Source organism: Sciurus carolinensis, chromosome 15 (genome assembly GCF_902686445.1).
Source record: "Sciurus carolinensis chromosome 15, mSciCar1.2, whole genome shotgun sequence".
NCBI classification, from domain to species: domain Eukaryota; kingdom Metazoa; phylum Chordata; class Mammalia; order Rodentia; family Sciuridae; genus Sciurus; species Sciurus carolinensis.
In genome coordinates, this window is record NC_062227.1 from 63905774 (window position 1) to 63932480 (window position 26707).

The following is a 26707-nucleotide window of genomic DNA, read 5'->3' on the forward strand; positions in this document are numbered from 1 at the left end:
GAGACTTCTCTGCAGGGTGGCATCCTCCAAGTTTTTACCATCAAAAACCCACAAACCAAAATAGCAATGTCGAGTTTTAGATGACCTATACTGAGTGATCATGCAAGAATGATCAAATTCAAAAAGAAAAGAATGCATCTCTGAACCATCAGACAAGGTTCTATGCTTCTAGTAATTTATTTCAAACACAAGTTTGGCTACAAGGCATTTAAAACTATGTCTTTCCTTTCTCAAAAAGTTAAAAACCAAATTACTATATGATCCAGCAACCCCACTATTAAGTATACAGCCAAAGGAAATTAAATTGGTGTGTAAAAGAGACAGCTGCACTCCTATGTTCATGGTGCCATTATTAATAGCAAGATAGGGAATCAACCCCAGTGTCCACTAATGGATGAATGGATTCAGAAAATGTGGCATATCTACACAGTGGATGCTAGTCAGCCTTTATTTGAAAAATAAAGGAGAAATACTTTTCAACAACACGAATGAATTTGGAGGATAGTAAGAGAAATAAGCCAGGCACAAAAAGAAAAAAACCTGCATGATGTCATATGTGGAATATAAAAGAAGTCACACTCACAAACACAGATAGGAGAATGATGATTCCCAGGGATCGGGGGATTGGCAGAGATGTTGGTCAAAGAATACAAAATTTCAATTAGATAGGAAGAATAAATTCAAGACATCTATTGTACCACATGGTGACTGTAGTTGATATATGACACTATATCATATACTTGAAAATCATTAAAAGAGTAGATTCTTAAATGTTTTTATCACAAAAAAAAACATACATATACATGTATGTGAGATAATACATAGGTTAATTAGTTCCACTTAGTCATTTCACAATATATACATATTTCAAAGGAATGTGAATTATAAATATATAAAATTTTTATTTGTCCATTTGAATTAGAAGTAAAAGACAAATAAATTTTTCTGATTAATAAATTAGAAGAAAATGTCTTTCCTGAAATGGGTTTCCACCCTCTCCAGCAGTAAGGATCAAACCTAGGAACTTGCCCATGCTAGGCAAGAACTCTACCAACTAAGCTACATCCCCAGCCTAGAAATGTGCAAATTTGTATATAGTAGGATCACAACATAAAATCCATTTCCTACTATAGCTCTCACCCAGAAAGCTTATAAATGCAATATTAAGGATGAGTAGGATTTGAAGTGGCTTAGGGGAGAGGAGGATAAGCCAGGGGAAAATCTTAGCACATTAAGGATCAAGAAACTCCTACAGACACCAGCTTTAGTCTACCATCCCACCGCAACCACCCACCATTAAAGGCAACCCCAACATATAAAAATCAATGTCCCCAGTATTTATATCTTTAAATGATCAATGTCTTAAGGGATTATTCACTTTTTAAAAGGGTCAGATGGAGGGCTCATTTATAAGGCAAGTAACTCTCACTTAACATGCAATCATTTAATGGATACCCAATTTTTGTAGAATACCAAGAATGTAAAATATCCAGGGCTACTGCTGTTTGCTTACATTGTGTAACAAACCTAATGTTAAACATGACCCTTGAAACTGTTCCCACATATTTCCCAGTCAGGATACTTTGATGATACAGTAAATACCACTATAGTTCCACATGGAAAGAACAGGGTTTAAATAAGGATTTCACTCTGTCAAGTGATAATTTTTCACATACAACTTAAAATCCTCTTCAGAAGAAATACCTGCTGAAATATCTGTAGTAAATTCCAAGAAGTGGTATAATTGAAGTGATTCTGTCTCACTCTCATGGATCCTAGGGAATAAAAGGGGGGACACAACCTTCCCCTTATACAGTACACTTTAGGGAATCACCTCAAAATAGGAAAGGTTTGGACAGTGGGCAATTTAAATTATGACAATTTCCGTTTTTCTCTAGTTTCTTGTTCTTAATTCCTTCTACCTTTTTGGTCTGGATATTAGTTATATATATTAGTTATAGATAGGAGCAAAAGCTCATATCATAATTTCAAACTGAAAACAACAAACCAATTCACTGATGTGGATGATGTGGAGTTTGAAAAAGCATCCTGAAGGCTTTTCAGAATATGAAGCTGATTATTACAAATTTATTCATAAGAAATAGTTCCCAAAACACTGGGAATCAGAGTCAGGGTATCTAAAGTGCCCACAGGAAATTAACCTAATCATTATAAGGACTCCGTTTTGATGAAAGGGGATCCATGTCAAACAGATGTTAAGTGTGGAGGGGACCTGGAAGATTATCTCTAGGGGGAAGGAGGGAAAGCGGCTCTTCCTCACCCAACTAGACAATAATAAGACTCAGGCTAGAATGAAGGTCCCTGTCCCCCTTGACCATGAGATTAAGGATAGTGGACTAGACACAGAGCCTTCCAAACCAGTAAATTTTAACTTCCCCTGACTAACATACAACCATATCAAAAGAGAACAAAAAGAAAAAAGTCAAAGAGGAAGTTAGCTCCCTGCTTTGAAATGGGAATAAATCTTTGTTGTTTTGTTGTTTCTTTCATATAAAGAAAAAAGGTTATCATCATCACCTTACTAAAACATAAGACCCACGAGAACAGTGAGCAAGAACTTCCACCTAGCTCACTTTTCTATCCCCAACACTTGTGTGGTCACACATTTCTGCTTTTTGTTTTGTTATTGTGGCTGCTTTGCTGTCCACTATCCAAACACCCTTTCTACTATGAAGTGACTCCCCAAATTGTACAATGTAAAGAGTAGATAGTGCCCCCCTTTTTCACTCCCTGGTTGCTAGGTTCCTAACATGTGACAGGAGAAGTTACCCTTCACCCAACTAGCTCGTGTTGAGGTGACACAAAAACAGGAATAGTGTGCTGTTGGCAGCAGCAACAGAGACAGCAGTGTCAGCAAAGGCTTCCTAACCTTTCTATTGCACATCATGACCTTGGCTCTGTTTCTGTGCTTGCCTTTCCTATCACTTCTGTGAACGCTCTGGTTACTTCCATGGAACTTCTTTTCCTCTTAATCTAAAGCAGCTTCTGTCGCTTGCAACCCCAAACGCTAAAAGGCACATGGACACTCAAATATTTCTGAAACAAAAAAAAAAGAAAAAATTGGCTATTTATTATATATTTTTTCACATTTTACAATTTCTACTCTCTCCCATATCCTAATTCTTGCACCTGATTACAGCCCCATTTACATTACAGTTGAGTTACAATATTTAACAAGGATAAGTTCTCTTTAATTCAAGAGTCAAGTAAAATTTTTTTTTCATTCAAAACTAGCCTTAAAATCATTTCCCAAAATATGCTATGAAGCACCATGTTAATGACAATACCACTGTGGGTGGTATTGGCTAAGTAATAAGGAAAACCTTAAAAAAGAAATTTAGAACAAAATCTTGGAAGTTAGAGCTAGAAAGTATGGGGCATAAGAGAAAGTTTAATATTTTTCAAAGGAAATCAGATATGCAAATAGCTTTAAGGAAGGCTAGGGACTGGAGGTATAGCTCAGTGGTACAGCACACATGCTTAGCATGTTGCAAGTCACTGGGTTCAATCTCCCACACAAAGAATAGTCTAGAAATGACAACTGAAACTTTAAATATGAGCTGAAAGTCACCAGGTGCAGGGGTAGGGGAGTGAAGGAGTCGTCAGAATGATTCTTGCACTGAGTTAACACCTACAAGGGCAAAATGTATGTCCTTTCAAAACATGAAAATCTTTATGTTAATCATATGATTCTATCTATCCAGGAGGTATTGCTTGTTCTCTGAATCCTTAAAAATGTCTTCACCCACCCACCGTTACCTTACAGGAAGTTGAAGTCAACCATAACTTCCTTGTCCCTCCCCTAAAACTTAAAGGGAAATTTTACAGATTTGCCATATATACAATTATGAATGTTGTTTCAAAACTTGATGTTTCAGAATTACCCTAAGAATTCCACTATCTTGTTAATAATTTATGTTGATAAAGAATTTGACATAGTGCATCCTGTTTTTTTTTTTTTTTTTTGAACAAAAAGCCCCCAAACCGGGTTTCCCCAAACTGGAAAAGGGTTACGAAATCCATGAAACCATCTCAGTAAGCAAGAGAGGAAAGTCCACTTGGTGTTCAGTGACCTAGACTCAGCAACAGATTTCAGAGCAGGCAATGTAGTGCTGAGGTCCCTTTTTAATTCTGCAAATCCGATCTCCAGGAAGCCAGTGCCCAAGTTTTTCCAAAATAAAGTCTGAAGAACTCATTTCACAAGGCAAGTTAATATTTAGGAGTAGTTTTCAAAGAGGGAAAAAGAAATATGGAACACTGAGACCGAGATACTTAAATCTTGGATTTTTTGCTCTGTGCAGCCTATATGTTTCCTGCATAATTTGTGATCCGTATAAAATACAGTGTACAATGTAATTTCAAGATGTAATGAAAACCCATATGGTTTTAAGTCGACAAATGAAGAGGACATAGAATGTATATACTGGTTTCCAGTGCTTTTTTGATTTAGATACAAAAAAGAAAGCTTTCGGGACACTTGAATACTTCCTCATTTTTGTTTCAATTATGCAGCTCTAATTATACCAGGGTCTTTATTCTGTATTCGCTATACAAGTGTGTCCTGTCCTTGTTCTGAGAACACACTGAAAGCACTCCTCCACAGGAGAAACCCTGACTCAGTCGCGAGCTAGAGAAGAGGAAACTGGCCACCCGCTCGGGGCCTCCCCAGACTCCAGGACTTGTTGCTCGGTTGCCGACTCTCTCACGCCCTGACCCCAGGGTGGGTGGCGCGTTCTGGGAGCCGGAAGCGCCGGGAGCCCCCTGGCCCTTCCGCCTCGCACTGCGGGCCGGCCTGGGGGCGGCGCGGGCCTGGGGCGCCCCCTGGGGCTGCCCCTGCCCCGGGCCGCCCTTTCCCGGAAGGCTGCAGTGGAGAGAGCACCTCTGGTGCATGGCTCTGGTTGCCCTAGTCCTCTGCCCCGGAGTGGGAGAGCAGGCCCGAGGGGAGCCAGGCCTACAGCCCCTCGAGCGCCCACTCGGGTACCAGCATGGCCCCGCGGGCCTGGGCTGGAGGAGCTGCCGGGACTCGGAAGCCAACCTGCGCCGCGCTGGGCCAGAGTCGCAAGGTCGCCTGGTGCAGGGCACCCGAGGGCTGGGGCCGACTCTCCTGCCTTCCCCGCGCCCCGCGGCCTCCCCACCCCCACTCGGCCCTGGAATCAATAGTGGCCGCTGATTTTTCACGACAATTGCAGCTGTCTAATTCATCAGTGAATAATTAAATCAGCGGCTACCAGGCCTGCCTGGCGTCGGAGACCAGGGGCTCCCCACCCAGAGCCCATCAAATTGGGGGTCAGTGGGGGGCAGAGGGGCAGGGAAGGGACAGGCCTCGCCCTGCACCAAGGCTGGGAGAGCGGCCCGGCCGGCGCCATTCCCGGTGTGGTGCGAGGAGGCCGGGGAGCAGGGGGGCGCTACGCAGAGGCCCGACCCCCAGCTCAGCATAGTCCTCCATTAGGGCGCAGATTCCAGATCGCACCCACCACACCTAGGTGCCTCGGGAGGGCGGTGGCGGGGGTTTGTCAGACTCACTCCTCACACAGACTGCAAAGGGAGAGGAAATCCACCCTCGGGAGGCGATCTGCCTTTGAGGAAGATGGAGAGGAGCGGGGAGAAGCGCCTAGAAACGGCATTGATTTAGACATCAATCCTGGCCAGCTCCCTCCGCCTCCCGAGCCGTGGGGCGCGCCGCCCCCTCCCCGGGAAGCGTCTCGGCGAGGACCCCGGGGCCGCCGGGCCTGGGGAGCCGCTCAAAGCTCCTGCGCGGCCATCCGCGTCCTCGGCCTCGACGCCGCCCCGCCCGCAGGCCCGGGCTCCCGGCCGGCGGGCTCACACGCGCATCCTCGAGGCCAACAGGTCCCCCTGGCCGCGAGTCCGCAGCGCCGCTTGCACAGCTCTGCCAGCACCCAGTGGGACGCCCTCGGAGCTCGCGGTCTTTCGAGGAAGCCAAACCAATTGTGCCCAGCCGGGCCCGGGGCTGGTTCTCCCGGGCGGCGAGGGCCGAGTCCCGCTTCTCCGCCCGCGAGGCTACGAAACCGCCACCTCCGAACCCAGCGGTGCACCAGAGTCGCTTTCTTCTGCACCTTTGCAAAACAAAACAATTCAGAATTCCTAAAAGTGACATCGAGTCAGTTTCCAATAATAAAATGCTCCTAAAATAATCTCAGTGTGCTCTGTGACTTTTGATTGTGCTACCCTGAAATATTTATTCATTCTCACTTGGTTCCTTCATTTCTTTGGGAACTGATACTCGAGGAATCTAAAACCTACGCGATTTTTACAAACTGCTGTGATTCGCGTAATTATCCTAAACCCCTCGGTTGGTTTTGTTAGTTTTCAACTAGACATATTATTTCTTAATCGAAAATAGTATTTCTCAAGTTAAAAATCCGGCCAACTCCTTTTTTAAATACTCTAATTAAAAATGTTTTCCATGGTGACTAGACGTCTAATTGAGATAATACACAAAGATTTTTAAATTCTCCCATTTTCACTGAAATGGGAAGTACTAGGTATTCGTAATAATGCCTAAACAATATTGAATCCTCAATCAAAAATTGTTACTTTCAGAGCAAGTAAATGATAGTTTTTAGAGGGTAATAAATTAAAAGGCAACGCCCGTGCTTAGGTGTCTCAGGGCAACTTGAAAACAGCTCTACTTTCAGGGAGTTAAATTTGTCCTTTTTACGATCAACTGCAACTTTCGCCTTCCTTTGGAAAGAACAACAAAAAGATTTCACGCACAACTTGACCTGAACAAAAGGGACCTCACGCCAGTTCTTCTTTTGTAGGGTGACAACTGGAGGAGAGGAAAACTTTATTTGAAGCATTTTTCAGTTGTACTTTTGAAAACCATCTTTAAAAAGAGCATGCGGTGGCAGGTCTGTACAATTTAAAATTGAGGCTATGGAGTTTTGGGGGGAGGGAGACAAATAATCGTGGGCAAAGAGTTGAAAGTCGGTGAGGGGAAATTTTGTCTTCGTTTTCCAGCTAGCAAGTTGCTTATTTAAAAGAGCAACGTTCTTAGGGAAAATAATCTGTACTCTGAAAATACCTTTCCCCTCCCTCCCCAAAAGAAGCCCTCGAGCATTCGCAAGTTCGAATCCTCACTTCCCCATTCACTGTTTGGAATTACGTTTTCCCCAAAGAGGAAAATTATTTCTCTCATCTGCTTCCGCAGTGGTAGCAGCCATGAAGACAGAATTGGAAGCGGGTGGGGGCAGGAAAAGTCTGCGGTGGGCCTGAACTCCCGGGAAGGAAAGTGCTCTGATAGGGTCAGAAGTCCCTATGGTCAGTTCCGGGGACAGCTACCGCAGGTCCAAATGAGAGGCCCGGGCACCCAATCCACTTCAACTCCAACTCCTCCAACGAGGGGGTCAAGGAGCCAGGGACACAGAAGCAGCAGGGGTTGGGGGGAAAGCAAAGAAACTACGTGTGCGCGCGCGCGCGCGTGGTGTGTGTGTGTGTGTGTGTGTGTGTGTGTGTGTGTGTGTGAGAGAGAGAGAGAGAGAGAGAGAGAGAGAGAGAGAGAGAGAAAGAGAGAGAGAGAGAGAAGACCCCGGCAGTCCTCTATGGGGTTAGAGGAGGACGATCAAGGTCAGTCAACTTAGTTCCTGGCTTTCTTTAAAACTAGGCAGGTGGACACGCTATTAGTAGCTCAGCTTGGCGGGGTTCGGGATTCGCGCTGCGGTTGCCTCTGCAGACCCACGGCCCCTAGAGCAGGGGCCCATGCCCATGCCCCTTGAGGTACCTGCTTCTCCTCTTCCCTCTCCCTTAAGCCTAGCCACTCCCCGTGTTCAGATTACAGAGGAAAGTGTAGGGTTTGCTCTCTGGCGGCCCAACTAATACAACCTTCTAATGCAGATGCTGGGCTGGGAGCTTCCAGAAAACCTTTCCACGGTAGGCAGGGTCCTGTAGCTTCATTTATTCCCTAAGAGGCAAGATGAGGGTGAGGATGAGACTAACAAACCCCAACTCTCTTTCCAACCCCGCACCAACTGTATTTTGTCAAGCGAAAAGTTGGGGGCAATCCCTTATAAGCTCTGCTAAACTCCTGTTTGAGATTTTAATAAGACCAACCTAGAGGAGGAAAGAGAGGAAAAAGGACCGGTTTGACCTCAGCACCCAGGAAACTTTTGTTTTGTTTTTAACTTTCCTAGATCCAACTGGCAATCTAGAAAGTGTCAATGAGTTTCTGATCTGAGAGGCCGAAGGGAGTTGTCGGGCTAGGCTGTACAGCTTTAGTTTTCTTCTCCCTGTGCACAACCAGTCCGAGCTTTCAGACAGAAGAAAATTGAAGCTAATGGAGATATCAAACAGAGCCACAATTCCGAAGGCTCCTTATCCGCCACAAACACCCTCCCTCCATCTGCACGTGTAATCACAGAGACTTGCGGGGTCTTCATTACCAGGGGCTCAGAGAAAGGGGGAGAAAATACTCCATCGTTAAAAGAAACCCTCTATTATCACTACTATTATTTGTGTATAGCAACATAAGAATTTCTTTCTCTTCTTAAAATTCCCCCACAATATTGAAACAGCATTTGTTGTCCGATTCATACAAACGCTTGAGGCCTTTCTGGAAAACCATTACCATTCAATGGCTAGAAAATTGCTCTCCTTCCTTTAAAAAAAAAAAAAAAAAAAAGCCGGGCGCAGCAGCAGCTACACAGACAACAAAAACTTTCTCCTGCATAATCCTCACTCACAGAATGACAAAGAAATGATATTGACTTACCCCCAAACGGATGATGTGTTTGATAAAGGGGGGACTTTTTTTGAAGATTTCTGTTCCGGAGCTGCACAGACAGCTGCAATTCATGGGCGACGCTGTTTGCCAGAAACGCTATGGATTGGCATGGGGTCTGCAGCTCACAGATCCTGATCAATACCCCTACACTCACACGCCAGATGGTTTGGGGAAGGACAAAAATAAAATAGTCCAAATCAACCCACCATTATGTCTTTTTGTATTGCTCTGATAAACCTAGTTGGAGCACAAATGTGTTCTGGCCAACACAAAACATGAAGAGATTTTGAGCACTTGGGTAGAAATAAATAGCCCTGCTCTTCCCTGGATTTGGGCTGTGGTTACTGTTGTTTAGTAAAAACAAAGCTGTTGGGCCCCTTATCCAGAATGGGTTTACTTGTGGTCTGTTTAAAAATTTTTGTGAATAATTTATAGAATTTCTGTTTAAAGTGAATGTTTCTCCCCCTCCCCAAAATCGCTTTAATGTGGAAAAAATCCATATGAAAGATTCTTGACAGTAAATATTTAATTGCTACCTTAAGTTCAGGGTTTTAATTTTTTCCTTTTACATTGCAGTAGCCTACATTTGTTGTCAAAGCTGCATTTTATTTACATGCTTCTTTTACTCCATTTAAGTTTCTGATCTTGAAGAAAATCTGACCTGCGAATGTGGTATACTCAAAAGTGGATATTCCTGTCCTGATATATCACTTGGTGCAGCTATCTAGATTCTACAAGTTGTGCGCTAGCACACTACATTTCTATACAGACTATTTGTGAATCAAATACTGGGGAGTGGGGAGGAGAGCAGAGAATAAGTTCAAATTAAAAGACACAATTCTGAGCTACAGAACTTGTGAAGGTTAGAGTATGGATCCTAAACAAGGAGCATTAGAAAGCAATGCTTCCTTTTTATTTTCTCAAAGGACTATCTTAAAGAAACATCAAGTATAACTCAAACATACTTTAAAATCTTATTGGTGTAGGTATTCTTCAAATTATCCTGAAGTGGAAAATACATTTCCTTTTAGAAAGAAAGGCAAAAAGGGCATCCAAATCTAAATCAGTAAAAAATTAGGGTGCTGACTTTCATTTTCCTTTTGAATGGGATTTGGGTTGAAACATAAAACCTCAAACCACCATTAGAAAAACGTGAAAAATCTGCTTTAATCTAGCCCAATGAAATTATATACAAAGAAGCCAATACGATTTCATGATTTCCCTGAGATCGCCAATATTGATCGAGGAAAGGGGGAGGGAGGGTGGAAGAGAGGCTAGAGGGAGGCAAGCAGGGAGGGAGGGAGGGAGGGAGGGAGGGAGGAAGGAAACGGCAGAAAGAAAATGCAACTCACCTTTCTGCTCCCAGACACATCGAAATGCAATTCCCAGGAGCAGATTTATCTTGGTGACCTGGTAAATGAGTTTATCATTTTGAAAAATAATTTAAATGGCAATTTTTATACTTAGGTTTCTGTGTGGAAGCAGCACCAGTCTGGGGTCATTGGCCATTTCTTGAGCCTGAAGCCAGGGGAGCAAAGACTACCTCTAACCTTTAGCACTGGGGTCCTTTAGATGAACCCCTTCTCAGCCTTCCTCTTCTCCTGCCTTATTTCAGTCACTCAGGAGGCCAACAGCAGGTTGCCTTCTTATGAACTTTTGTTCAGCTGGGTGTGTATTTCAAACATTAACTGGTTCAAATCATCCAAGTGTCCAGCCATCATATATAAAGTAGGCAGTGGAAAAGAGATGCAGCAGAAGGAAAAAAAAGGGGGGGGGGAGTGGAAACTAGAAGAACAGAAATCTGAGTTATATTACTTGTCTCCTGTTGTGACACTAAAAATGCGAACATCCAGAAAACTGTTCCACAAAGCCAAGTACCACTTCCTTACCCAGGCTTTGATAACACAGAGAAGATTCTATTTGAAAAAAATAATTGGCAACGTATTGGCCAGAGCTCAATAAAGTTGATCTATGAATAACGTCACTGTACATTCATGTGACAGGATGGTGTGTGTGTGGGGAGGGTCTCTGTAGCTAGAAGAGAGAAGAGGGCAACAGAAAAGGTCACTGCGACTAAAAACTGTTTTCCAAATGAATTAAACCTTTCTCTAGCACCAAGAAGCACATACAGTATTCCAGGCTGTCCTTGTTTTCTTATCAAGTTTTCTCTAACAGCTGGAAGTGTTTGGCGGGGGCTGTCTTAAGGAGACCCCCTGCTCTTCTTTTGACAGCTGATCAAAAGAAAATAGGTCACGCTTCTCAAACTTATGTCCACCCTGTCCTTAATTACTGTCTCTTTAAACAAAGGCAACATCTGCGCAACCTCAGCCAGCTTGAATCTTCGGAGGCAAACAGAGCGCAACCTGCTTTGGAAGAATCTGTTACTTTTGAGGTTTTCAAAGCCGAGTGTTGGCCTCTTTGGCTGTCTTCAACTGCTCCTGCACCCCCACACAGGCCGCAGAAATCACCATCTCCTCTCTCTCCCAGCTTCACTTCCACTTCCCGACCTGTGGTTGCCAAACAACGGAAATTCTAGAAAGACTAAGGTGCACTTTTTAAAGCTACGGATGCTTCTCGAACCGGCCAGGGGCTCTGATCATTTCAGAAATAAGGTTTGAATATGCAGATGTCAGTCCAGGCTCGGTGTAACCTACCCCCATGACCAGAGATGTTGCTTTTCCGGGATTCCAGAGAAGCTGTGTGTGTGTGCGTGTGTGTGTGTGCGCGCGCGCGCAAGCGTGTGTGTGTGTGTGTGTGTGTGTGTGTGTGTGCACGCGCTTGCTTGCTTGTGTGTACAGTGCATTAGGAGAAAGATCCACGGTTATCGTCCCAGTTTGCATATTCTCTGCCCCCAAAAGAAGTTTGCTTACTATAAGCATTGGCAACAATCTTCACCCCACCCCACCAGTTCTACACTCTCCCCCTTCTTTCCAAGCCACTGATGGTGCAAGCACTTGATCTTGAAACCGCTGCTCCTGGAATTCGAGTTTTGTTTTGCAATCTAGCAAGGCCCTTTTGAAGCCTCATAACTGGGAGATTTATGGCCTTGCGGAGTAATTAAATGATGTTATTGTGTTAACTTTGCATACATTACGGCTGCTCGCGCCGCCCGTGGACTGTCGACCGGCCGCAGCTTGAAAGCTGCAAAGGCGTTGGAGTTCCTTTCGCCGAGTAGATTATGCACGCCCCAGTCTCGGGAATTCACCGTGCATTAGAATACACTAGAGCCTGCATTTTAAAAGGCTAAACTACTGGCTCCCAGCTAGGGACTCTCGGGAAGTGGTTCGCTAGGAGACGCGCGTTTGTTTTTACACCGCCACGGAACAGAGTCCCTTCCTCCTGGCCGCGAGAAAAGCTTTGAGGTGAAGCGAAGGGGACCAAGCAATGCCCCTCTCCCCAGATCGCAGCTGCCCAAGAGGATACAGAGCGACATCTTTCACATAATCTCTCTCTCTCACTCGCACTCCAGCCTCTCACCATCCCCACCCCCGCCCTTCTCCTCCCTCCCTCTCCTTGACGTTTGATTCCAGTAGCAAAGGAGGAAAAAAGGCACCGAGCCGTCAGCCAAACATGAAACGCGAAGCCCCGCCCCCAACGCATTCATTGGTCGCGGCATAGCACAAAGCCTGCCCCCGGAGTAGAGGCGACCGCGGAATGGCTACTCGTGGCGCCCATCGAGTGCGACCCCGCCCCGGGTCCGGGAGGATAGGTTGGCTGCCCCAGCGAGCGGCAGAGCCCTTCTGGACAGCTCCCGCTCACCCAAACAGAAGACGTCGGCGCCGGAGCGGGCTCGGACATGGCGAGGCAGCGCGCCGGCCCGAGCGGCGGGGCCCGGTGATCCCTTCCTCCCTCCCCGCCCCCTCCCCTCTCCCGCACGCACGTCCCGTCCGCCCCCACCCCACCCCCACCCCGGGCGCGCCCGCCGGTCCGCAGCCCGGGACACACACCCGCACGCACGCTCCCCTGCACACACTCACGCACTCCCGCGCCCGCCCCAGTGCCCACAGTCCAGCCCAGCCACGCGCGCCTTGCCAGCCCGCCGGCCGCCCCCGCCGCCCCCGCCGCCCCCGGGCCCCGATGGACTGAATGAAGGCTGCCTACACCGCCTATCGATGCCTCACCAAAGACCTAGAAGGCTGCGCCATGAACCCGGAGCTGACAATGGAAAGTCTGGGCACTTTGCACGGGCCGGCCGGCGGCGGCAGCGGCGGGGGAGGCGGCGGGGGAGGCGGGGGCGGCGGCGGGGGTCCAGGCCATGAACAGGAGCTGCTGGCCAGCCCCAGCCCCCACCACGCGGGCCGCGGAGCTGCTGGCTCTCTGCGGGGTCCGCCGCCGCCTCCAACCGCACACCAAGAGCTGGGCACCGCGGCGGCGGCAGCAGCGGCAGCGTCGCGCTCGGCCATGGTCACCAGCATGGCCTCGATCCTGGACGGCGGTGACTACCGACCCGAGCTCTCCATCCCGCTGCACCACGCCATGAGTATGTCTTGCGACTCGTCCCCGCCCGGCATGGGCATGAGTAACACCTACACCACGCTGACGCCGCTCCAGCCGCTGCCACCCATCTCCACTGTCTCCGACAAGTTCCATCACCCACACCCGCACCACCACCCACACCACCACCACCACCACCACCACCAGCGTCTGTCCGGCAACGTCAGCGGTAGCTTCACCCTTATGCGCGACGAGCGCGGGCTCCCGGCCATGAACAACCTTTACAGCCCTTACAAGGAGATGCCCGGCATGAGCCAGAGTCTGTCCCCGCTGGCTGCCACGCCTCTGGGCAACGGGCTGGGCGGCCTCCACAATGCGCAGCAGAGTCTGCCCAACTACGGTCCTCCCGGCCACGACAAAATGCTCAGCCCCAACTTCGACGCGCACCACACTGCCATGCTGACCCGCGGTGAGCAACACCTGTCCCGAGGCCTGGGTACCCCGCCCGCGGCCATGATGTCGCACCTCAATGGTCTGCACCACCCGGGCCACACTCAGTCCCATGGGCCAGTGCTGGCACCCAGCCGCGAGCGGCCCCCATCGTCCTCATCGGGCTCGCAGGTGGCCACCTCGGGCCAGCTGGAGGAAATCAACACCAAAGAGGTGGCCCAGCGCATCACCGCAGAGCTGAAGCGCTACAGCATCCCACAGGCGATCTTCGCACAGAGGGTGCTATGCCGGTCTCAGGGGACTCTCTCCGACCTACTCCGGAATCCAAAACCATGGAGTAAACTCAAATCTGGCAGGGAGACCTTCCGCAGGATGTGGAAGTGGCTGCAGGAGCCGGAGTTCCAGCGAATGTCCGCCTTACGCCTGGCAGGTAAGTTCAGGGGCACCCAGGGGCCAGGCTCCCCGGTGCTCCAGAGATCCAAGTCTGCGCGCCTGGTCACTTCTCTTGGTTCTCTCTTCCTCTCCCCTATACATTTCCTCTTTTTTTCTCCTCTTTATTTCTTTTTTTCTTCCAGTTTCTTTTTCTCTTCTCTCGTTTTTCCCTTCTCTCCCTTCCTTCATCCTTTTCCATGAGCTTTCTTTAACTAGGATCCCCCATTTCATTCACCCTCCTCTCAGTGTGCCTATCTTTGCCCTCAATTTCCCACCTTTCCCAGCAGTGGGAGGCACGATAGAGTGGTGGTGGTGTGTGGCGGGGTAAGGTGTCTGGGAGGAACCCTTTCTTTCCAGAACTCACAGAAACTGGGAACTACACTTATTCAAAATCTCATGCACTTGAACTCTTCCTTAGACAACACATTTCAGTTTTCCAGGCTACCTACTCTCCCTGTATGGAGGCAGTTGAGGGACTTTGCTTCTTAGAGAGGAAAAAGAAATCTGCACTCCCTCCCACCCACCACATCAGGCAAACTTCTTTGGTCATTGGCAGGAGGCACAGCCTTACCCGCTGAAGGAGCTGACAGACAGGAGGATACAACACCGCTCCTGGACTCCATCTCCAGCCTTGGTGTTGACCAGGGACTTTCTGACATGTCTTGACTAACAGAGCGGGCTCTTGCCAGCTCCAGTGTCACTGCCTGTAGCGAGGGGAGGGTGCGAGTAGAAGGCTGGATCTGTCACATTCACCGTTTTAGAAAGACGGGAGAGAGACTGAATGGAGAGTGCCTTGCCTCCTTGGCCAGTCGCCCTTGCCCGGCTCCCAGCTATTGCTGGGATTTGCCGAGGTATGCCGCGACTCCGGGAGAGAATAGGAACTCGGGAAAAGAGGTGCTGAGAAATTAAGATGCAGGTTTAGTTAATACATCTTGGCCGCTAGCTGTAAGCTCCGCCTTTGCATTAAACGGGTGCTGATTGTGCGCGTAGCGGGGCGGCAGGGAGGGCTGGCGGCCCGCAGGAGAGGACCGGTCGAGGCGCCGGTTACATTGTTCTGGAACGGGCTCGGCTCTTTGTGCCTCCTCTAGCGGCCGAGCCGCGAGGTACAGCCCTCTATTGTTCTAGCAGCACAGAAACCTCCCGTGTGGGCGGCGGGTGCGGGAGCGAGAGCGAAGGACGCAGCAGTGGCTGCCGACTGTGGCACACAGTTGAGCGCCTTTGTGCGCGCAGACCTTGCGCCGCGCTTGGCGACTGCTCTACCCGCAGGACCGAGCCACGGTCCCAAAGGTGGAAAGTGTCCAGATCTCCCATTGAGGAAGACACACAATAACCTTACTGCAAGCCAGTATGGGCAGCTTCTCCAGATTGTGTGTTTGTGTTGTGGCGAGGGGGCGGGGGTGGGGCGTCTCAGAATCTGCGGGCGTTGGGGGAACAATTCGTTGCGGCTTGGATTTGCATAGCGCGGACTTTGGGACGCGCGCGATTCCGAGACGAGTCCGACGCGCACAGAGCGCTTCCGGGGCTGCGAGCTCCCCGGGGCTTTTCTTGCATTGCTGAACCCGGCCTATGGGGTGCACTCTACTGACGCCGGCGGGGTTGGGGAATGTGACAGGCAGCGTGTTCTCTTAGGCTTGGGGAGGGGGCGTTTCCGTTCTGACAGTCTCCTCCTTTGCCCGCTGTTGGGGAGTTTGGATTTTCACACAGTAACCACCCCGCCGTGTTGACCTCAGAAGGTTAAAAAAAAAAAAAAACAGTTTTCTCCCAAAATCGGTGGACTCCGAATACTCTTGAGTATACTTAGGAGTCTACTTGATCCTTTTTTCTCCTTTAGTTTACCCTTCATCCTCTCCTACAATTTTCTCAGATTTACACTTGGTTCCTGGCAAAGATAAAGCAATGAGAAGACAGTAGCCCGAGGAATAAGCTGGAGACTTACTGACAATTCTATTGTAGTGCTTCTTTGTTTTCGATTCCTGCCCCCTCCCGTCCCCCCACCACCACCACCACACACAATGCCGCAGGCTCTCTCAGGCGGACCTCAGCGTCGGCTGGCTTCCTGGGCTTTGGGGGTCAGAAGGAACTTGGCAGCTGCTGTTGGGGGTACAGTTAAAGGCAGAATGACAGCTCTTCTACTCCGGCCCTTCTCAGAGCGCTGCCGCCCCCTCACGCCTGTAGCATAAAGAACACAGCTTATCGAAAACACGTGCTTTTTGCCTATGTAGGTCTGAAAGCGATGTGGAAAGCACTCCTTCACTATTTAGGGCCATTCTGTTTTTACGGCGGCCCTCAGTATTGCTGGGATGAGGAAGAGTCGCATCCGCGGGTCCTTAGCCCCATGCGGACCCGGTTAGTCCCAGCGGTGACGACTCAGCATTGCCCACACGGCGGGCTTTGGAGCACAGGAGCGCTGAAGCTGCCTCTGCAGGAAACTGATCGCCTCCAACGACAAGCGGGAAATGCCGCTGAGGACCCGGCTTTGCTCAAGCATTCAAATGTGTGTCTGTTTTATTACCCTGGGTTGAAAAGGGACAAGAGCTTTAGCCTTTTTATCTGGCCATTTTATCAGCAACTACAAGTGTGTTGAGTGGTTATTATTACATAGGAGGCTTTTCAGTTGGGGTCAGTAGATCAGTCTCTTCAGACTGACGCAGAAACTGGACTGGTAAGTAGGTATTATGTGCTCAGGAGCGCTGGGGGACAGGAGCAAATGGAGAAGAAAAGCGGAGGCCTTCTCCGCCAGGAGTATCGATCGGAATCCCCGCTGGGACGCACTGAGGGCCCAAACCCTTGGCCCCGGGGGTTAAACAAGCCGGCGGCTGGGCCAGAATCCTAGCCCAGTGCCTCCAAAACACAGTCCTCACCCTGCCCAGATCCGGAGCATGTGCATGTCTTTCTTCTTTTGCTATTTTCCCTCCCATTTTGGGTCCCTTTGGGCCCTGCCAACCCTAGCAGGTAAGGGTTGAGGGGCCTCAGAATCCAGGCGCCTGATTAGGCAAGCAAGTGCCTGCCAACCTCAGGGTAAAGCACTTCCAGTCACTAGGAAGGCAGGTCCTTCCTTCCGCCTGCTCCTGAGTTACCGGGCTCTCTTTCCTACCGACTGCTTTGGCCTAGCCAAGCTGGGAAGGGGCGTCACTTAAAAGGTGAAGGGGGAAGGTGTCAGGGAAACTCGAATTGCCACATTAGATTTCAGGAAAAAATGAACTCCAAATGTTCAGTTTGGTTTGGAGAAGGTGGAGAGGGCAGCAAGTGGTTCAACCCCGCCCAGGCCAACGTCTTTCGGGGTTCCCAACAAGGGCCCCAGTGGGGAGGTTTTTATTAGCCTGACAAGAGACAACAAGGACAAATTCCCGAGGGTTTGAGCAGACGCGCTTTCCGGTTTTGAGCCCAAGAGGCCTCTGCACCAAGCACAAACACGAACAAGAAAAGACTGAGAGAATACAGGTATGAACCTGAACGGGCGCCTGGCGGAGGAAAAGCGTCGCTTTCCATGGCCAGGATGGGTTTGCTTGAATGCTGAAAGACAGCGCAGTCTGCGATTACGTTCCCTGCGAGGTTTCCGCCTCCACTTAAGCCGCCTCTCCCCAACTGCCACCTCCGACAGACGCATGGCCTTCCCCAGGCCCGCAACTGCCAGGATGAAGCCATCCTCGTTCAGGAGGCGGAAGACCCTTAACCAACTCAAAAAGTCGCCTAAACCACCTGCCACCCGCTGTGGTGGGGCACCGACTCCGCAGCGTACAGCTGCTCCCGCCAGGGGCATTACTTGTATGCATGTCCCCTGCACTCAGGGGATGTCCTTGGACAAAGCGGGTCGCAGGACGTCTCGGAAGAGAAGGGGCAGAAGGGGTCTTCCTTCGGAGTGCACCGCATCTACGCCCAACCCCCACCTCCCGCTTCTCGGACTGCCGGCTCAGCCCACCTCTCCTGACCGGTTTAATTCGGGATCCCAGAGGTAGATGCGGGACGCAATCCTCGCCAGTATGGAACAGATGATGTATTCGCCGGCTAGCTGGTTGGATTAATAATTGAAAAGCCTGCTATCGTCCTTGCTTCGTCAAGTCCCGGGCGCTAGGAGAACGCCTTTCTAACACACGTTAGGGTGGGAGGAACGGGCGGAGGAGGCGGGACGCTAGGGAGTGGAGTGAGCCCCAGCGCTAGAAGTATCCCAGGCTACCCGGCGCCCTCCAAGCGAGAGGCCCCACATTTATTTTTATTCCAGGCTTTCCACCGTGTGGTTATGTCACTTTCTCAAACAAATGTGTATATGGAGGGAGATCGATGCTGATAATGTTTAGAAGATTAAAAGAGCATTAATGCTGGCAACAATAACGTAAACGTGTGGACCCAGATTTCATTGATCTGGAACCTGATCCGGCGCATTTCCAGTAAGTCCGACGGAGCGCTCTTCCCAGCAGAGCGCTCGCCAGCGCCCAGGCTCCCCGGCGCTCCAGCCACGCGGTTTCCCTAGCTGAGGGCAGTTTCTCAGTTCTTACCGCAACTCTGCCCCTGCGCAGCCCCAGCACGATCCTTCCGAGCCAGAGTTTTCTCCTCTGGGTGCTCCCAGCCCACCCCCTGCCCACTTCTACCTCTCCGCACCATCCTGGTGTGCACTCACTGCGCTCTGCGCTGGCAGCGACCTGTAAGGTGTCTCGATCAGCAACCAGCTCCCAAATCCTACCAGCTTTCTTGTCCTGTCCTTCGTTGTGGTGTCCGTACCTGGTTCATCAGGGCTCGGGGCAACTACGTTTTCCCATCAAAACCTTCCTGAAAAGTTCCCCGTGATTCTAAATTTCAGTCTCGATATGAGCGTATGATCAAGTTTGTAAATGACTTGGCTAAAGCTGCCTACTACCTGCGCACAGTCATGATCCGAATTTCCCTTCCATCCTTACTACTTATGGTACTTTTGACACTGATGCATTAATTGGGTCATTAAATGCAGCCCCAGTAACAAAAGCCTAGGTCTCATCCCGCAGAACAGTCAGCTCTGCTCTTGGATAATTGTGTCAAAGAGCGAAGAATATTGTGTCCTACTTTGATGGGGCAGGGCGGTAGGACAAGAAGACTGGAGAACACCCTAACCCTCACCTGACTCTGAGGCAAGGGTCACAGACCTATTCTGGACAGGGGGATTTCTCTGAGACACCTGAAAAGAACTCAGCTCTTCCTGCCACTACACCCTACCAACCTTTGCTTGCCAGGTGTAGCTTATTCTTCCAGAAGGAACACTAAGGTGAATGCTATTAAAGAATGAAAAGAACTGGGTCTGTAGTGGGATTTGGGATGAGAACTAAATTGGTCTTTTTTAAAAATTATAAATTCTTGTTTGAGAAAACTAAGCTTTTCCTGTGAGAGAAGGTCTCATTCTGGAAGCATTTACCTTCCTTTTCCAAGAACAATGAGGAAGAAAGGGGGAAAGAAAAGGAAATCTTGCATTGTTCTGCTGTGAGATGTGGCAGAGGGTGAGCAGTTGTTGTTGTTGTTGTTGTTGTTGTTTATCCCCCCACCAGCACTTCCTTTAAACAAGGAAGCTTCCAAATGCTGCCATGGTTCCTAGCCCAAAAGTGCTATGCACTCTTCTAAAAACCAATGCCAGCCTGGGCCAGGTGATCAGATACTGACAGGTTGGGTAGTTCTCTTCTGGTATGGAAAGCAACTAACCCCCTCCTCACAGGTCCCACGAGGACTTCTAGGCTCTGAGAGAGGTGAGTCAGACCACCCCCACCTCCTTCATGGAATCCCAAGATGAGCAGGATTCCTGGTGAATGGTGAGGGCAGAGTAGAGGATAAACAGATTACCCAAGAGTCTCTCTGTGCCTACAAGGCCTTAGCAGCTGCTCCACCCTCTTCTTGAACCAGTCTGCCCAGAGGCAATAGAATCCTGGACCAACTTTCCAGGACTTCATTTTAGGGTCACCTCTTGATGTAAGAGAGCCCCCCATCCCAAGGGCCTGTGGCTTCTAAACACCCATTACTAAAGGAAAACTGGAAGAATGGGTTGGAGAGCTCTCAGGAAGGAAATACTGGGCCCCACACCATTTCTGGTGACTGGAGTTGGTAGAAACTGTCTTCATGAAAAGTGGTATCATGTAGGGCAATCCCTGGAGAGATGAAAACCTCAAAGGAGAAGCAGAGAAATTTAGTTTCTGGATTCTTGCCAAAGGAAGGGAAATGAGGAGGGCATAAATAGAAATAATTGCCTGGATAAATGACCCTAGGGAAGAGGGTAAAGATGGAGGCACCCTGGGCCCTAAACTTACTCTGCAGTCTCTCTGAGCTTTGCTTACCTGATCTTTATAGGGACCCCCTCCCCTTTCCCTGAGGAAGGTCATTTCCTCCAGGGAGGATAACTTTTCTTGGTAGGTCAGGTCATTATGAGGAAATCCTATGGGATCATTTATGCCATCAGGTGCAGAGCTGGAGCCGGCTCATGCCAAGGAGGGCCTCACCATCCCTCTTCACTGGGTCGTTTCCCTGAAGCAATCTCAATGCCTTTGGAAAAGCCTTTTTGATTTACAAGTCTCATGCAAGGCAAAGATTTAAAAGGGAGCATAGGGCTTTTAGAGGTAGGTGGAAGGAGGTGAGGTAGTTTATTGGGTGACCCAGTATAACTGAAGCCTGACACAGTGCAGATGGGCAAGGCATGGATAAAGGACATAGGCTATGCAGATAGAGGTAATCTCACTTGGGGTGCAGAATTCCTAGAAGCTGTGGACATTTATTATGAAAAATCATTCCACACAAATTGTCCCAGAGGGCAGGGAAGCTCTTCATTCCACCTTGGCGCCTCTCTCACCATTTGAGGATCCATTACTCTTTCAGTAGAAAGCAGACTTTGTTTGGGTTGGAAGCACACCTCCAACGTAATTTAATCAGCATTGGACTTGGCTAGTGTAATCAAATATACATATACTTTCTCCTGCAGGAAGAAAAATAATTTCTCTGTAACTGGTATTGACTTGAAGTCATGTAATCTCTGGAAAGCATCACATTTTTAAAGGGAAAGGTAAAAATTAAAGGGAAAAGAAGTCACAGTTTTAGTGGTTTGCCTTGTCATTACTAAGAAGGGCCAGTTACCATCTAAGAAAGGGCAGAAAGAGCCCCCCCAGGGCCCAAATACTCATCCTGCTCCAATTGCAGAAATTTCACTACAGCTTCCCCTGTGCAGTCAGCCTCTGAGATCTATATTGATAGGATGCTAGGTTGACTGGCTCGTCAAATCTGAGAATGTGGGATTTATATTTATATTTCATAGATATCCTTAGTAGAACCTGTTTGGTATTCTAATTTGCTACCTTCTTAGAGAGGTCCCAGGCAGCAGGATCTGGGGACAGAAAGCCTCCTCTTAACAGTGCTTGGTAGCCATTGCCAGCTTGCTCCCCAGTCTGCATGAAGCTGTGTCCTAGAGCATCTCCCTAGAACAAGTTTGGGTCCCCTACCCCCAGGGTGACGCTCTGGGCTTTGCCCAAGTTAAGTCTGTTAGGGAATCTGTTGTAAACACAGATCCATTGATTTGCATTTGTCAGAGAGTAAAGTTAAACCAGTGAAAAGAGAAGCCCTTACCCTTTTATGCAGGGCCAGGGAAACCTTTCATATTGATCCTATTGATCCAACCTTTCCCTTTAAGGAAACCACATAGTTAAAGACCCTCGTTCAATAGATTTACCCTTCGTGCTTGTGATATTCCTTTAAGTGTTCTCATCTAGGATAGCTAGGCATTAAGCCCACACTCACAACCAAACAAAAATGAAGAGGGGGTAGAAGAAGGGGTTAGGAGGCAGAATTGTGGGAAGTGAAATTAAATCAAACTGAAATGTGTAATGACCCAGTTGGGGATGTTTTTCTCGTTCTTCTAAGATGACATGCAGAGATAAAGACAAAATAGATTCATTTAACCTCCTCTCCCACCTCCCACAAAGGAAAATCAGTTTATATGTGAAAATGTCTTAGGAACACTACTTTCTACTGTATAATATTTCCATCAAGCCACTGGTTTGATTCATTTAATATGGTTCACTAAAAAGCAATGATACTGCTACAATAATTTTTTTGGTTCATTTGTAGAAAATCAGGAATAGAATTGTCTCTAGAAATGTCATGTTGAACTCTGCATATAAGCAAGGACACTGAAGACACTTAAGAAGAGAGAGGTCTCAGAGCTGTCTGTTCTGATGAAAGTGGGTAGAGGTTAATCCAAGGTACAACTTTTGTTGTAGAGCAGGGTAGATGGAATCAGAGTTGCTAAATATTGTTCAGTTCCTTTTGCTTGCACATATGAAAATGAAAGTCCCCTTTGTCTCTAGAACTGCTGGTACAATTTGTTTCATTTCTTTCTTGACCCTTTTTTGCTCTGTAAATAACATTCGTTCGTGATTTTTTCCAACATGGTGCACAAGCTATTCCTAATTGGCTATCTCATGGGTTGTTTTTGGACATTCATGTTTGTTTTATGTGATTGAAAAATATTAATGATTCCTTAGGTGAGCTAATGTATTTATCTGCTGAGCAAGTTCAAAGGGCAGAGTTCAGCCATGGTTCAGGTTAATTGAACAGGAAGCAGTGAGCTCGCCAGGCTGTGTTGAACAAGGGACCAGTCCCTTAAAATATCACCCTCAGCAAACATACAATTTCACTGTCCTTATCCTGGAGTCTGATGTAAGAAGCTCAGATCAACTTGGATTGCCTGTTTAAAAACCCAAAGCAAAACACAGCAAGTGCAACAAAACCTGCAAGTCCCCCTTGGGGAAGAAGAGTTTTCTCATTGGCTAATTGCTTTATTGGTAGCACTGACCTGCAGAGCAGCTGCAGGGGCCTGGATGAAGGCTTAAGGCCTTGGAATAATGTGCTCCATTAGAACAGGGCAAGGCATTTTTTGTTTACTCAATTGGAGCTCCCTGCAAAGTGCCATTAACCCCAGCCCAACTGTGTGCATGCTGCAAAAGCCAAAGGTCACGCCAGTCAGTCTGTAGGCATAGCCATCTTTGCCCTAGTGGAAGGGAAGGGGCATCCTGCTGGCATGGCCCTCCCTGGGGCTTGGCCCCATCCTATGGGCCTCCTTCAGGGATTTGACCAAAGCAAGCAGTTGCACAACTTGTTTACATTTCTCAACTGCTGAATCATGATATTGATGATTAAACAGTTTTGATCTGAGCACCATCAATCACACCAAAAAAAAAAAAAATCCTTCCACGGACTCTTTCTTTTCTATTTATGTTTCCTTCATTACTATGCATTACAGTAAACAGAATTGCAAACACGGTGCTTTTAGCAGGAATGTAGTCTGGGCAAGTATTTGGATCAAGAGGAAGACAGGCCTACAAACATGGCTGGGGGTTTGCTGGGTAGAAGAAAGGTTTGAAGTGGAGTGGAAGATGAGTTAAGACTTTTACTACCAGCACCATGAACTAGAGTGCCACCTGCTGGGAGTCTTTGGACTGCAATCAGCCCTGCACCTCCCACAAGGTCCAGGCGCTGGCTCCTTTTTGCTTGGTTCCTAGTATCTGTGCCCAACCCCTATTCCCCACCCTCCAGATTGCCACCCATGCAAACATGACTTTCCCAGAATTATCTTAAGGGATAATGTTTCCTGGTTCTTTGGAATTCTAACCTCTGCCTCTTCTAATTCATTGCCAAGGAGAAACCAATTAACAGTTCTGTCATTAATGAGTTTATTCACCCACCGTGCTCTTTGAGGTGCTTGGAGGAAGGAGATGCAGAGAAAGCAAGAACTACGTGTTAGAGAGAAGAGGAATGGCTATGTTTGGAAGAAGAATGACTCAGTTGATGGTGCCAGGGAGGATTGTGCCAAGTGCAAGGTGCTCAGCAAAAGTAAAATACTGTACAAATGAGAGAGGATGGACGAAAATTAGCATCAGCAGAGAGGACGTTGGTGAAAGAGATACCAAGTCAGCAAGCGGCAGGGTGGGCTCTGTGAAGTCCCCTGGGAAGAAAAATGTGAACCAGCCGTTTTGCAATTGCAAAGAAATGAGCCATTGAGCTAGATTTGGAGCCAACTGTGGAGCTGGCTGTAGCTCTGTGGGCGGCAGCAGTTTCCAGAGTCACCACACATCGATCCCAGCCTGGAGCCCCTGGCAGCCGAACGCCTGTTGGGTGGGTCGCTGACTCTGCTCCCGTGGTGCGGGCTTCAGCACCATGAACAGCGCCACGGAGCGCCCGCCAGCCCTGAGCTGCCGCTGGGACTGCTGTTGGCTCGAGTTTCTGTCTCTACATAGAGAAAGTAGATGGACCCTCTACTGGTACTAAATCCGGGCAGGACTCTGACCATTAGCTTCAGCCCTGTACATCTCTCTGACCCCAGAGAAGGACTTCAGATTTTCCTCTCGCTCGTGCCGCCTTAGGTTCTCTGTATGAGGTCGGCGATAATAAAGGGAGAGAAGGGTCCTGACTTTGAGAAGACAAAAGATACTAAACTACCCTGGCCTTCCAAGAGGAAGAGCATTGTCTTTGTTGGGGATGAAATGATTGACCGTTTCTTTCCCAAGTTACTGCCTTCTGCAGGCATTGGAATTGCGCCCTCAACACCATATTTCAGATCCAGGTTTCCTCTCAATTACTATCAATTGCCTCCGCCTACCCCCCCCCATTCCCACCCCCACCCACTACAGGTATACACAAGTCGATGCTTCTGTTTTTCCACCTGCTTGCCTCTGCTTTTTGAAAATATGGTGTTCATTGTAATAAATAATATTCTCACATTAAATTAACAACTGCCTCAAGGAGAGCCAACTAGGAGACAGTACTATCTCACATAAATCTAAAAGCTGGGTTTGGTTTTTTGAGAGTCACTAATGATGGGGCTCTTTAAAAGCCTCACCACCACTTCTGCTCACCCACAAAAGGCCAGGAATGTTGAGTCACATCCTCCAGGCCACACAATGGATTCTTATGGCCCCAGCCTGGGTGAGGGCTGACATTCGGCGCTGACCCCTGACTCTGGCCTTTGTCAATTAGTGGCTCTGCTTTATTTGTGTTTTTATTCCAGAGAAGAGATGCAGGTGGGTTATTTTGGTCAAGGACAGGGAACAACTCACATCTCTTTGGGTCTCTAGTAAAATGACCCTTGACTTCCCAAAGCTAATTAAAATGTAAAACTTTTGCTTTATTTCAAGGAACTTCAGTTCAGGCCTAATCTATTGCTAAAGTGGCTCTCAGGGAGGTGAAGCCTGGGAACAGACAAGTGTGCCCCCTTAAAAGAAAGTCAAGGGTATGATAAATGAGATTCTCTTTCCTGTGACAATTCATCCTGAAATTCCAAGTGGCTCTTGTATGAAGGGAAAATCCAATCCCAAACAAAACAAATTTGGTAGAGCATTCCAACTCACTGGAAAAAAAAATTGTGTGTCTAAATACCTAAAATTTCAGAAATAAAAATGAATCAGATCTAAACACTGATTTTAAGAGTATTTGATAAGCTGTAGCTAAAACTGTTTCTTCCACTGGATAATCTTTGAGTTTGCAGACATGCATTTCTGGTTAGTTGTTGGGTTTCACTATCAAAATCTCTTCCAATAAAGCCTGGAATTGACAGTAAGCATGACTTTTTTAAAAAGTCTTTTTACGTGCCTCACTAATCTTATTAAAACAAGGCATTATATTCTGCAAGAACATGTACTGAATGTATTTCCTTTCTAAAGAACTCAATTTGGTTTTTAAAAGAGATCTTAACAGGACTGCCTTATAAACAGGAGCCTTTCTGTGGTCTTCTTTGACTCTAAATATTTTTTACAATGTGTAGAATAAAAGAACTTCATGTTTTTCTGAGTCAGGGCCATAGATCCCCAAAAATGAGAAATACAGAAAAAAATCTTGGATGCAGTTGCCTCCTAGTGTATTCCAGAGTTCACTTCAGGACAGGTTCAAGGCACATGAATGAATTTTTTTTTCAGCCTCAACATCTGATGCCCTCATCTTTTCTTCATCTGAAGAGGAAGAGGTGATCTTCCTATTGAAGGCCAAAGCCTCTACCTTGTTCTGGACCCTGCTTCTGTTACCTTCTCAGGATCCCATCCTTTTCTGTCCTTATCACCTTTTTCTCTCCATTGGTTTTTTCCCATCAGCATTTTTGTGCTTCAGTCTCTTTTGAGTCTTTAAAAAATGCTCCCTAGTATCTATCCCAGCTTCATCTCTTTCCTCTCTTCTCTTCTAGAAAGAATAGCTGTAAATCAACCACCCTTTTCTCTAAATGCTTTTTCCTTTTTTTCTGAAATACTTTCTCCTCCCCCCTCCCCCTCCTCTCCCTTCTCCTCCTTCTCCTCTCCTCCCCTCCTCCTCCTCTTTCTTCTTCCCTTCTCTCTGTGTCTCCTCCAACTATTTCCTTTCTGACATCTTCTGGCTGTGTTCATCTAACCCTGTGCTCTGCTCTAGGCCGTTTTATTTTTTTTTCATTCAACATACTCACTGTGGAAGAGCTTACCCCTGTGATTACCATCTCTCTGTGCTGAGGACTTATAGGTCTCTCTCCAGCTTTTACATCACTCTCCTCAGCTCCAGGTTCCTGTTTCCTTCTGCATCTGGTCATCATTGCCTGAATATCCTCACAGTATATCTCAGAGTGTTTCCTTATCCTCTAGCCCCACTCACCACCACCAAGAGTGAGGGTCTTCTCTTATT

At 47.8% G+C, this 26707-nt stretch overlaps 1 protein-coding gene across 2 annotated transcripts in view; it reads left to right on the plus strand.

The window, feature by feature from the left end:
* The first annotated feature begins 12545 nt into the window (after positions 1 to 12545).
* The window catches only part of Onecut2 (one cut homeobox 2), a 52259-nt gene continuing 38097 nt past the window's right edge, over positions 12546 to 26707 (plus strand). For both annotated transcript variants that reach the window (XR_007105199.1, XM_047526601.1), the window contains exon 1: positions 12546 to 14075. Coding sequence is in view for 1 of the 2 variants with exons in the window: in XM_047526601.1 (XP_047382557.1) it covers positions 12848 to 14075 (1228 nt within the window). In the remaining variant the exon portion in view is untranslated. The remainder of the gene's footprint in view (positions 14076 to 26707) is intronic.